Source organism: Acyrthosiphon pisum, unplaced genomic scaffold, assembly GCF_005508785.2.
Source record: "Acyrthosiphon pisum isolate AL4f unplaced genomic scaffold, pea_aphid_22Mar2018_4r6ur Scaffold_20837;HRSCAF=22278, whole genome shotgun sequence".
NCBI classification, from domain to species: Eukaryota; Metazoa; Arthropoda; class Insecta; order Hemiptera; family Aphididae; genus Acyrthosiphon; species Acyrthosiphon pisum.
The window spans coordinates 24992-37926 of NW_021770238.1; the positions used below are offsets into that span (position 1 = coordinate 24992).

At 36.2% G+C, this 12935-nt stretch overlaps 2 protein-coding genes across 2 annotated transcripts; one reads left to right on the forward strand and one right to left on the reverse strand.

Annotated features, from left to right (window-relative positions):
- Positions 1-1958: 1958 nt before the first annotated feature.
- On the forward strand, positions 1959-2753 carry LOC103311974. The gene has a single exon (XM_008191897.1). It carries the CDS (start codon positions 1959-1961, stop codon positions 2751-2753), a length of 795 nt encoding a protein of 264 aa, XP_008190119.1.
- Positions 2754-5825: 3072 nt separating this feature from the next.
- Positions 5826-6488, reverse strand: LOC103311972 (piggyBac transposable element-derived protein 4-like). Its single transcript, XM_008191895.1, has one exon. The coding sequence runs from the start codon at positions 6486-6488 to the stop codon at positions 5826-5828; it is 663 nt and encodes a 220-aa protein (XP_008190117.1).
- Between the last annotated feature and the right edge of the window lie 6447 nt (positions 6489-12935).

Here is a 12935-nt window from a genome sequence, read left to right on the forward strand (position 1 = left end):
TTCATTCTTTAACATTTTATGAACCGAAATTTGTACCCATTAGAAATAAAAATTGTTTTATTACGTTCACTTTTCATTACGTCCATTATTAATGTTGATATAGATGTGCTTTATACTCGCAATAACTAATGGTGCACGACTGTCGACTGTATGTATAGGTAATTTTGAAAACTAGTCTACAGTAATCGCATCTAAAAACGATAAGATAAGTATTTTATTAATACGCGACATTGATGTGCTTATATGCTCGCAATAACTAATGGTGCACGCGCTTTCATTTTTTTACAGGGGACTCAATTCACCGCTTTCATTTTTTTACAGGGGACTCAATTCACCGCTTTAACTTTTATACAAGGGACTCGATTCACCGCTTTTGAAAAACAGTAATTTTATTTGGGACTCAATTTACCTACGCCCCTCTGGTAGACATATCCGTGCAGTTGCGCCGAACACGGGGTTCAAGTCTGGTCGTGACCAGACCATATTTTGGGGTGGTGGTGGTAGGTAGGTACAAGGCATGACAAATCGAATTTGTCATGGTACAAAGTACCTACCTAGGTAATTGGCGCAATAGGTATATAATACTTCTATGGTATTGGTGAGCAGATCGCAGATGAACTAGCTTAGAACAATATGAAAGCGACACTCGATCAGCTGATTGGGGTCTTGTTTACTTATGATCCTGAAGTCTGAACCTCCGAAAGATATAGAAACCGCACCAACGTGATTAGACCCAAAGTCACCCGTATTATGTAAACATTTAGTTCCACCAAGACAGGATATGCTACGAGGAGTCGGCTTGTTGACCATTCCCTATTTTTATTTTTAAATATAAGTGATTATTAAATTATCAATATTTTGAATATTCTTTCATATTAATTGTTTTTTGGTGCTAACTGTATTTACTGTATACTTATCATGAACTCTCACTCTGGATTATTAATTGTTTGTTCTATTTGTGGCAAAGAAAGAAACAAATTAAACACAACTAGGTAATTGGTCAAGGCATTTAGTAAAGTGTAAAAATTAAAAAATTAAAACTCTGGAGATAGAAATTGTGACATTTCAAAGTTGTTTGCATCGTATGCCATAATCTCTACAACAAATACAGGTAATTATATAAATAATTAAAATAGTAGTTTTAATTTCATAAATTAAAGTATAAAACTATATTCATTAAATGTATTATATTTTAGTAAATCCAGAGAACCAAACTAGCGCTAAAATTGATACCAATCAAGGAACATCTTCATCATTAAATATAGGTAAGTACCTATTTATTATTTTTGAAATTACCTATTTAGAAAATTTTATTAATTACATTTATTACATTTTAGCAACCCCAGAGAACCAAACTAGTGATTAAATATATAATTAATTCAATTTAGGTATTATCTTAAATTATATTTTATTTTGTTATTTTTTAGCTAACTCAGGGCACCAAGAGAAAGTTGTTACTGATGTATAATCTTCTCCAGCTGTAAAATCTGGTAATTTTTATTGAGTTAAATTTTCTTAAGTGTGCTAATAAACATAATTTAAAGATAATCAATTGGTTAAATTTCAATCAAAGATTAACAATCTTTAATAAATTAAATGCATAAATATATTTTAAATTTCAAAATATTTTAATTGATAATTAATATTCTTTATTGTAATTTATAACCATCATATTAGCATTTAGTTCGTTACGGTTTATTTAATTTTCAGTAGTTATAAATAATGATCGAATTTTCAAAAATGATCCTACTAAAATTAAGTCTATTAGATTAAACTCAGAATGGATAAATGTAGTACATAACCATAACGTGTTGTAAATATCACTTACAATATTAACTTATAAAATAATGAAGCAATAGGTACATATTATAATTAAAAATATAATATAATAAACATTTTAATTTTATCCTAGATGTTTTCATGAAAGCTGGTATTACAAAACATTACCTGATAAAACAATGGTGTTAAGAGATTGGCTTTCATATTCTCCAAGTGAAAATAAAATATATTGTTTACATTGTATGCTGTTTGGTAAACATCCACAAAAAGCGTGGGTACAAGACGGGTTTCGACAGTTTAAAAATGGAAGTATTGCCATTATAACCCATGCAACTACTACTATACATGTGGATGCTGCCCTACAAGTAAAATTAAAGACATCAGTCTTGACTTTAATTCCATCATTAGTTGAAGAAAAGAAAAAACAAGTGTCTTTAAATAGAGGAATAGTAAGCCAACTTATAGATATAAAAACATTTCTTGGACAACACTCTCTTGCTTTCAGAGGATATAGAGAACAATGGACAAATATTGTAGAAGGTAATGTTAAAGATATGCTTATTTTACTTTCTAAACATTCACCAGATATTTCTATGCACATTACCAATATTCAAATGAAATCTAGAAAAGAATTATCATTCATTAGTTGGGATCGTCAAAACACATTAATAAATGCTATTGCTCAAGAAATTATAAATATTATAAAATGTGAAATACAGAGTGCTCGTTTCTTTAGTATCAGTATTGATTCTACATTTGACATTTCTAGAACAGAACAAGTTTCTTTTATTATACGGTATGTTGAAGAATCAGGTAAAATTAATGAAAGATTAATTGCTATGAAAGATTCTGCTATTACAACTGGACAAGCATTATTTAATTTATTTTCTGGGGTGATGGATCAGCATAGTCTCAATTGGAAGTCATATCTTGTGGGACAGTCATTTGACGGCGCTGCTAGTATGTCTGGGTGATATAATGGGTTACAAGCAAAAATAAAAGAAATTTGCCCCCAAGCTACATTTGTTTGGTGCCATGCGCTCGGGCTTGATTTAATAGTTACTTCTTGTATTGGATCGTACTAAGCTGCAGTTAACTAATTTGGGAACCTAGAAAAATTATTTGTTTTTATAAGTTGTAGCAAAAAAAGAGTATCAATGTATCGTGAAAATCAAAAAATGTTGTATCCTAAAGCTAGAATCCGTTCCATAAAGAAATTAGAGACCACAAGGTGGATGTCACAATCATTTGCCCTAAGAACAGTACTAGAAACCCTTGAAGCTATTTTAGATACATTAGATAATATTAAGAATCAAGAGGAAGAAGTTGATTTCAAAACCGGTGCAGAGTGTAATGGCTTGATTGGATATTTACAATCGTTTGAGTTTCTATTGACAGCTAATATTTTTAAAAACATATTTGATTTTATAGAACCAGTTAGCAAAGCGCTTCAAGCTCATGAAATTGATATAATTATGGCAATGGATATGTTGACAAAAGTGGAGAAAAATATCAAACTTCTGAGAATCGATGCAGAATTTCAAAATATTTACAATTCAACAAAATTATATGCTGAAAAAAACAACTATACCAAAGAGTTAACAGCATTCGATGGTTCAGTTAGACGACGTAGAAGAGTCCCGCATCAACACGATGAAATTACTCTAGATGAGATTATCAATGATCCGATTTAATCATATAAAATCAATACATATTTTGTAGTTTTAGATATTATCTTAGCAGAGTTAAAAATACGATGTAATGATAAATATATTAATGTCACAAAAGACTTATTTTTACTTACACCAAAATGTGTTTTAAACATGATGAAAACAACTAACATTCCTACTGATGCTTTTATTTAAATTTGTAACATTTACAACATTTTAGTGAAAGAAGATATTATTCGGGAATATCAACAATTAATAAAATCTAAAATTGATATGTCGCATTTGGGAGTTATGCCCGAGTATTTGCATCCACCACAGTTGTTTGAAGAATCCAATGACGAATCTGATAAATCTGAGGAAGATGAAGGTGAAGATGAGATTGAGTATAAAATAATCACTTCAAAAAATCTACAAGATAGTATGAGTATTATTAAAATGTTTAATATATTTGTAACAACTGGATTAGTAAGTGTTTTCCCCAATTTATTTACTGTATTGAAAATTGGTGCAACTCTTCCCATATCAAGTGCCTCTCCTGAACGATCATTTTCGAAGCTCAAAATAGTAAAATCAAGACTAAGGTCCACTATGACACAAAATCGTCTTGAAGATCTCATGCTCATATCATGTGAAACGGATATACAGTAGTCACTCGATAATTCGAAATTCAGGGGACCGAGTAAAAAATTCGATTTATAGAGGTTTTCGATTTACCGAGTGTTCGAATAACCGAGGGAAAAAAAAATTAATTCGAATTAAAGAGAGGTGGAAAATTGTACATAATGTATTACGTTTATTTTGACATTTACTTATTATACATACATATTATTATATTTTACATTTATTTTTAATGTTGTAAGATGGTCCTTTTGTTTTAGTATTGTTGAAAGTGTAGAAGCTGGTATACCAAAACGTAGAGCTACATCTTTTTTTTTTTCATCTGCTTCAACTGCTGCGATCACTTTTTTTTTTGTCGGCTAACGACAAACGCTTGTATTTACGGGACCCATATTGCGACTGACTACGTTAGATACGACTGATTACGTTTGTTCAATTTCAATAACAGTTTACCCATAGCAGAGGTTTATTTAGATTTAGATTAGGTAGGTAAGATACGATAACATTAAACTACGATAATATTTAACAGCGTCGTTATTAGTTTCATTACGAGTACGTTAAATAGATTGTACATAATCCTTATACATATGAACTTACATATAATCGTGTTTAAAGAAATTCGAATTATAGAGATTCGTGAAAAAAAAAATTCGAATTGTAAAGTGTGCCTCACCGACAGACATTTCGAATTATCGAGGGGACCGGAATACATGTATTTTTTTTCTAATTATAGAGGTTTTCTCAGGGGACTTAGCGTTTAGTTAAATTTATAGAGTTTTTCGAATTATCGAGGTTCGAATTATCGAGTGACTATTGTAGTTGTTAACACGGGAAATTTAATAAACAATTTTGCAAGTAGATCGCCTGTTTTAACTAAAGCCATAACCCTTTCACTACCGCATTAAGTTTTAATTTAAAAAAAAAATTTTTTTTTTCACTAATACTATAAATACACTTCTTAGATAGCGAGTACCAAATTTTGTGAGGATAGGATAATTTGGTAAAAAGTTATAAGGTTGTACCTTGCAAGGTACACTGGTAGTCATTAGTTAGTAAAATAAAAATTCATATTTACAAATATCCTTTTTGTATAATGAAGTTAAATAAATATATAATGTACAACAAAACTATTATTTTATTACACTAGTAGTCAGTATAATAAAAATTTATACTTACAAATATCCTTTTTGTATAATGAAGTTATAGAAATATAATATAATGTACAACAAAACTATTATTTTTTTTTATGAAATGTAGCAAAACAATTTTTAGAGTTAACGACAAAACAAAGATGTATATTACATTTTTCACACATTACATGAGTTTTACCGTTACAATTCTCCATTTTGCATCTCTGTTTTTCTCCAGAAGTTGGCAAATGTCCTATGTTATCATAACGTGTTTCTTGATACGGCTTTGATTCTTTTGCCGTTTTCTTTTTTGATGGAGGTGAAGGCGATGGAGTTGAAGCGCTGGTTGGTCGTCCTCGAGGTCGTTTTATATTGTCAGATCTTCCCAAATTTATAAGATTGTCTGCAAGCCTCATTTTAAAATGCAGTAAATCCATTTGCTTTTTTTTTTCAATTCCCAACAAATTACAATCTTGTAAATACTCCAACCACGAATTGCAGATCGCCATGTCAATTGAATGAAAAACCATACGCAAAGTCCATTTTTTCGATTTTAAAAAAATTCTGTAGTAGGCTATCAATTGATCAATTTTATCAACACCGCCCATGCTTTCATTATATAGTTGAATTACTTCTGGACGTTCAACTGTATCATATTTTTTTGATTTTTTATCCCACCGTGTTCGACATTGTCTACATTTCCAGATGCAATAAAATTTGATGCAATGTGAACCGATTTACTGTCATACCATTTTAACAGTGCGATAGTATTTTCGTCATTGCGAATTTCATGTGTTGCCCCTTTCCCTGTGGAAGCAAGCACTTTATCGTTCAAAAACGGGGGCTTTGAAAATCTATCCACTCGTATGGTTGATGCTGCAAATATTTTCCGTTGCAACAATACTTCGAACAAATTATAACTAGCAAAATAATTATCGAAGAATAAAAAGTGCTTATTTTCTTCGATATGTTCTGTTAGTTGTAGAACAACTGAAGCGCCTAAACCAAATTTATTTTTAAATCGAGGACAAAATTCGGTCTCGCTGCCTTGATAGATAATAAAATCATAAATTACGCCACTGGCGCCACACAACATGAAAATTTTAATGCCCCACGGATTTGGTTTTCCCTTGCAATATTGTTTCACATTTAAATGGCCAGTGAATGGAACAATCTGTTCATCGATTGATAGGTTACGCTCTTTTACTAGTTCTCTACATCTTTTTAGAACGCAATCAAACATGGGACGAACTTTTACAAATCGATCTTTATTACCAGTTGGAATTTTCATGTTATCTATAACGTGAAAATTAGACCTAAGAGAATAAAAACGATTTCTTGACATATTATTGATAAAAACGTTTATTCCGATAAATGTATCCCAGTACTTCGAAATTCTAGCAAAACGTAAACAACCACGAAGACTCCCAGGTTTTGGTGCCTTGCGGCTACAACCACGGACCTCACATTAGCGCTGTGCGCTAGTCGAGAGCCGTGGAGGTTCACGTCCGACGTACGGTGGATGTTGCCCACGCAGTACGCCGGTCGCGCGTCGTCTAAGGACCACGAGCACCGGGCGCACACCCGTTCCCACCGAAGTCGGGAGAGAGAGCGCCCGTACCGTTGGCTAAGGCGTGCACGTGCCTTTCGTCACCCTGGTAGGGTCGCGAAGCTATCCTCCTCGCTACCCGTTTTTGGTTACGGGCAACCTCCGGTGCATATAGCCCCACCGGTAGGCTGGGTGGGCGCTAAGGAGTAATCTCACTCGGCAGCTTTCCCCTAGACCGAGCTTGGTCTTTTAACCACATTGTTAGCTCCTGCTAACCGCCACTCCGAAACCAAACCGCCGCCGACCACGCCACGACCGAGGTCGGGACGGGCCGTCGTGTGAGGGCGCGTCGCCAATTTCTCAGCGCCGCGGGGCTCCCCCACATCCCGAAGTACCATTCTTGCCCCCGTTAGGAAGGCACATCAATGGTTAGATGGGCGGACCGAGCTTCGTCGGCTGGGAGCCTCAGCTGTTGTCCTGCCATGATTTGGGTCGTGTACCACGGGCTCGCGGTGGGCCCTTACCAGCAGCGCTCGCCGCTGGCGCGGTGGCCGTGACCCCCGAGTTAGAGGCTCGGTAGCCTATGCCACGCCTCCCAGAGGCATCACCGAAGTGATCGACCCGCTCTTCTCGAGGTCGCGGTCAGAACCTCCAACACCCTAGTCCCCGGAGGTTTCGGTGTGTCCGCGCCCCAGGCGCCGGCCCCGGCTGGCCATGTTCCCTTTCAGTCGCCTCTTACGTCAAGCAGGGAATACTGATGCTGAATTCTGGACGGCCCCAGCAACAGGGCCGTTCCTCGCGTCCCGGACGCATGTGCTAGGCCCTACCGGAGCGCACATGAGCGTGCTCCCCGTTTCTGCCGCTTACTCCGTCCTTTGCACATTCGGAGCACCCCATGTCTGTAGCCTACCACTGATGGTGATGCCTCACGATCGTGGTGGCCGCGCTCCGGTGCTGCGGTTGATCCGCTTTCATCTGTCTGTTCTGTTCTTGAGGCTATCATTAGCAAATTTTCTTAAAGCTTCGTAGAGTCTTCTAGATCGGAGGAAGACTCCGTCCTCGGGAGGCCATACTTCACCATCCCTCGCCAGTGCGGTTTTGAGTTTGTTTCTTTGCTCTTCCGTGCGCCTGCACCTCAAGAGGACATGTTCGACTGTCTCCGAACCCCCCAGGGAACAAGCACACGTTGGTGAGTCGACTAATTTAAAACTATGTAGTTTTCCGCGAAAGTCACCGTGCCCCGTCAACATTTGTGTGGTGTAATAGTCCAACTCCATTGGGAGATGGAACCTCTCAATGACTGATGGAATCATCCTTTTGGTCCATTCCCCTTTGTCCGAGGACACGTATCTTTCCTGCCATGTTTCTAACAGTTCTCTCTGTTTGTCTTGAAACGCTTCATGCGTGATGAGCCCAAGTTTAGCTCTTCTCTTGTATACGTGCTCAATAATCTTGAGGTCAAGTGGCAGTTCTCCAGCTACTGCTGTCAGGCAGTTAGTTGAGGCCGTGTTGTATGCACTTGTGATCGCTCTGAGTGGGTCTCGTTGCATTGAGCCCAACTTCTTCTTGCATTTTACATAGGTAACGCCCTCCCACCATACTTCTGCTGCATACATTATTCTGGGCAGGAAGACTGCTTCATAAATGACCCTAGCAGTCCTTCTGCTCATGCCCCAATTTGCAGACGACATGCCTCTGAGTCTCTTGTAGAGGTCTTTTGACTTGTTCGCAAGTTCGAAGATATGCTCGACATAAGACTGTCTCGGGTCGAGAATTATGCCTAGGTAGTTTGCTGTGCCCGATGATTCGATGATCGCGGCGTCAGGTTCAGTTCCAAAAGTTATGTTGTAGTTCGGTTTCAAACCTCCCTTGACCGACATGAGTTGGGTTTTTGCTGCCGAAAACTGAAGAGAGTACTTCACTGCCCATGCTCTCAGTTCTTCAAGGTACTCTGTCATCCTCTTAAATGCCGTCGGTGGTCTAGCGGCGCCAGTTAGAATGGCTATATCATCCGCGTACGTTATAATGTGCTGAGTCCTTTGATCGGGTGGTGGCCCAATGTCGGACATGGCAACCTTCCACAAGGTCGGTCCCAGTTGCGATCCTTGGGGGCACCCTCTCGTCAATTTCCTTGTCATGACTGTATGCTCTATTTCCAGCTTTGCATATCTGTTAGCAAGGTAACTCTGGATCATCCTGATGCTCCTGGTCGATGCACCCAGTTCGTGGAGTCTTTCGAGTATCGGGGACCATTTGACGTTGTCAAATGCCCCGGTGATATCCAGAAAGATCCCAAATACATGCCTACAATGAGACTCATTCGCCCAATTATATAGTGAGTTCATAGCTGAGATCGTGGAGCGACCAGCTACAAATCCGTGCTGATTGCCAATAGTGTTAAGCATGGTTTCGCTCTCAATCTTACTTATTACGAGTGTTTCTAATACCTTACTTATTGTAGGAAAAAGGCTTATCGGTCTATAGGATTTTGGACTGGATTTGTCCTTTTTTCCTGGTTTCGGGATTATTATTAGCCTTGACGTTTTCCAGCAATCTGGGAATGTGGCTTCCTGTAAGCACCTATTCATTAACTGGGTCATTGTTTCCTTTATTATCGTAAACAACCAGTCAGTATATGTAACGCAATAAAAGTTCGTATCTCATATTTATCGGTATTTTTTTTCCACGAGGACGTATTTTGATGTGCATACATGTTTGTAAATAATGCCATAGTTTCAAAATCACTATCGGAAAAATAACGATTGAAATAATGTAATGGTGAAGGAATGTCAATGTATATTGGTAAATCTTGCGTAATATTGTCTATTGAAAGTTTTGGAGGGACGAAAGGTTGTGAGACCCATTTTATTTCATTTTTTGCAGTAACATCCATTCGTAAAATCTTATCAAAATAGTTCAATACCTGATGTGTATAGTTAAGATTTAAATCAACCTCGGCATTTGGCTCATCATTGGTTTCATTTTCAAAAAATGTTTCAGTCGCATCAAACTCCGCAAGTAGTGTTTCCAAAACTTCATTCGGAAATTGTCCTAATAAATTGTATACATTATTATTATAATATTTTATGGCTATAAAATAAGTTGAGTTGTATTTTGTACCTTCTTCGTTCATCTGGTGTAATTCATTTGGGGCTTGTTCATCATCACTGTCGTCTAACGTATCTAACTCAGAATTGTAACCATCCAGCAGTTCATAAATCTCTTGAGGTTTTAATTTATTAACCATAATTACGATTAAAAATAAACAATAGAATAATTAATTTTACAAAATACTGTGGACGATAACGTTCCTCGACGACACACACGGTATAAATAAAAAAGTTTTGAATAATAAATATCAACAGATAAAATTATAAATGTGTTTGTGTGTAAAAAAAAAAATATCAACATCGATAATATTTTTTTCTGTGAAGATATGTAAAAAATATTAGGAGAGATATTTCTAAAAATAAATTAAAAATAATATTAATATTGAACCATTTGAATCATATGGTAATAATATGAATAATTTGTATCGGTAGTGTAATAATTTAAATCGACTACCCGTGGGCATTTCAATACCCACCAACTGTTTGACTTGCACCCGCACCATCTAGTGGTCCGACTTTTCCGATTTTTATTTCATTTTACTGTCAAGATACTACTTTATCACTACGAATTATTTTGACGCCATACTATCTCTTAGCTTAGTGCCAAATTACATCCAAAGATGTATAGTCAGAGAAAACATAAAAACAAGAAAAACTTGCATTTTATTTTTACGTTTTAAATTTTAAATTATATATTGTTGAAAATTAACAGTATCAATTAAACTTATATTCTAAATATATACGTTTCGCTACAATATTTTTCAAACTCCAGGTTTTTATCATTATTAACTTTGCCGTTATCACACTTCTAATTGTATGTACCTTGGAGTACCCATGGGTAGTGAAAGGGTTAACTTATTAATTATTCTAATATATTGTAAATTGTAGCTACCGTTGTAAAATAATAATGACAATATATGTTAATATAGCTTTGTAATTATTATTAAACTTATTATAGTAAATTACCAGATAGAAGAAGGATGAATTTAAAAAGTTTTTTTTTTTATTATAGGGGGTATAAGCCCCTTCCCCCCCTGCGTTAATGTTGTGAATGGAATCGGGGTGTTGGTCTAGTAACATTTTTGAGTGTTGACCAGACTATGAAAAATGTCAGTCGGCGCCAGTTGCCAGGCGTCAGTTGGCACCAGCCACCGAGTGCATGAGCACCAGCCACCAAGTAACAACCTCTCAAAATATCAATACCGATTTCAACGAGCGACAACTGGACTTCTTATGTTAAGCCAAAATCAGTGCGTTTTATATAATATAATATTATATATAATATTTGAAGTATTACTTCGTGTCACCTAAAACCTAAAATTCTTATGACATAATTCACGAACAACTGCGATTATAATATTTTATATTGATTACAGTACCTATTAATTTAAATGTGTTGTTTACGTAAATTATATTGTACGGTGAATTTGAACTAATTCTCGAATACACAATCTTGAGAGCCCTCCGAACACCTGGAGGAAGGTAATAGCTTAATTTCACTATTTCAACATCTGAATTAGATATAACTATCGACAAGAGTCGTCTTTATATTTAATCATATTTTTAAGTTATTACAATACGGACCATATAAATCTTGCTAAAATTATTCACCTACACATTATTATAAAATTGCCTTATTTATTGATACCTAACCCTTTTATAAGAGGATCTGTAGGTCCCCTATCAGCGTTCGCTACTATGAATACAACACATAGATTAATATCAAAATCGTCAGTTATTTTGTTGTTTTCCTGTTAAATATAAATTTAAATTAAAATCTAAGAAATAAAATTACAATATTACCGTATTCTAAGATACCGTAATATCTACCAAGATCATTTTCTCTGCAGCTCTAATTTGACCTTCATGTCCAAGTTCACGTTGAATTTGTATTTTTTTACTTAAATCGCATAATTGGCAAATAATTTCATTGTTTTCACCAGTCTCCGATTGTAGCAAATTCACTTCAACTGTAACGAGCTGTGACTACGTAATCAATTAATATATTTAAATGCGACAGCAAGTGGCATGCATCAATAGGAGTAATAGTAATAATATCAGGGCCTGTGCACTTATACCTATGATAATAAATCCTTAAGAATAGTTACTGAGAATGTCATCAAACGCGCTGTAGTCACTTTAATATTTTATTCCATAGATAAAAGATTTTTCAACTGATATATAATATTGTTATTCCATATATTTGGGAATTTTGGGGATTCCCAGATTTCCTAAATTATTTTTCGTTCATTTTTTTTCGAGTAAAATTTTTAATTTCGTTTTGTGTTTTACGCATTACTTGACGTTTTGAAGTCGGATTTCAAACTGAAGGTGGGATCACAATTTCACATTTCAGTTTGGATAGTTTTGATATCAATATGGCACCAGGAACATTTTTCCACACTGATGAACCAAAGAAATGGACGACTACGAATCTGGCACGCGACGAGCTCCTGGGGGAATGCAATATGGAGGATACTCCAATGAGAGACAGAATCAAGGCCTTGTTGCTCGTGGCTCGCCAATTTATGAGCACATGCTTAGAAGAATTGTCGATCGAATTTGTGACATCACGTTATTGTCCCCCGTGGACCTAACGGAGTTGATGAAGTTACTAAAGAATTACAAAATATGTTGCGATAGTTCCCTCCAAAGCTCCCAGTCATCGTCACAGCCCATGGCGACCATGTCCATTGCGTCCACGTCTGCCGACAGTCAAACTCGGCTTTTCGATGTTTATGGTTGCAACGATCCGTCCTCTATCGCCAACATGGTCGACGACGCCTTCGAAGACGCGTTTGGGCGATACGCCTCACGTCGTCGGACTGGAAAGTATCGTGCGATATTTTTCTACACACAGCCGGGAACCCAACAAATTGACGGCGTCGGTTCCTATGGAGGATTACGTGATGGACGCAATTTTATACAAGTACGTGGTAAGTAGTATATATTTGTATGTTCACAGCCAGCTTTTCCACGGTAATTTTTTTTTTTCAAGGGGGAATGTCCCCCTTGAAGACTTTTATTTTACCGTGTAACACATTTCACACTGATTGTCTACGAAATTCTACCTCGTAAA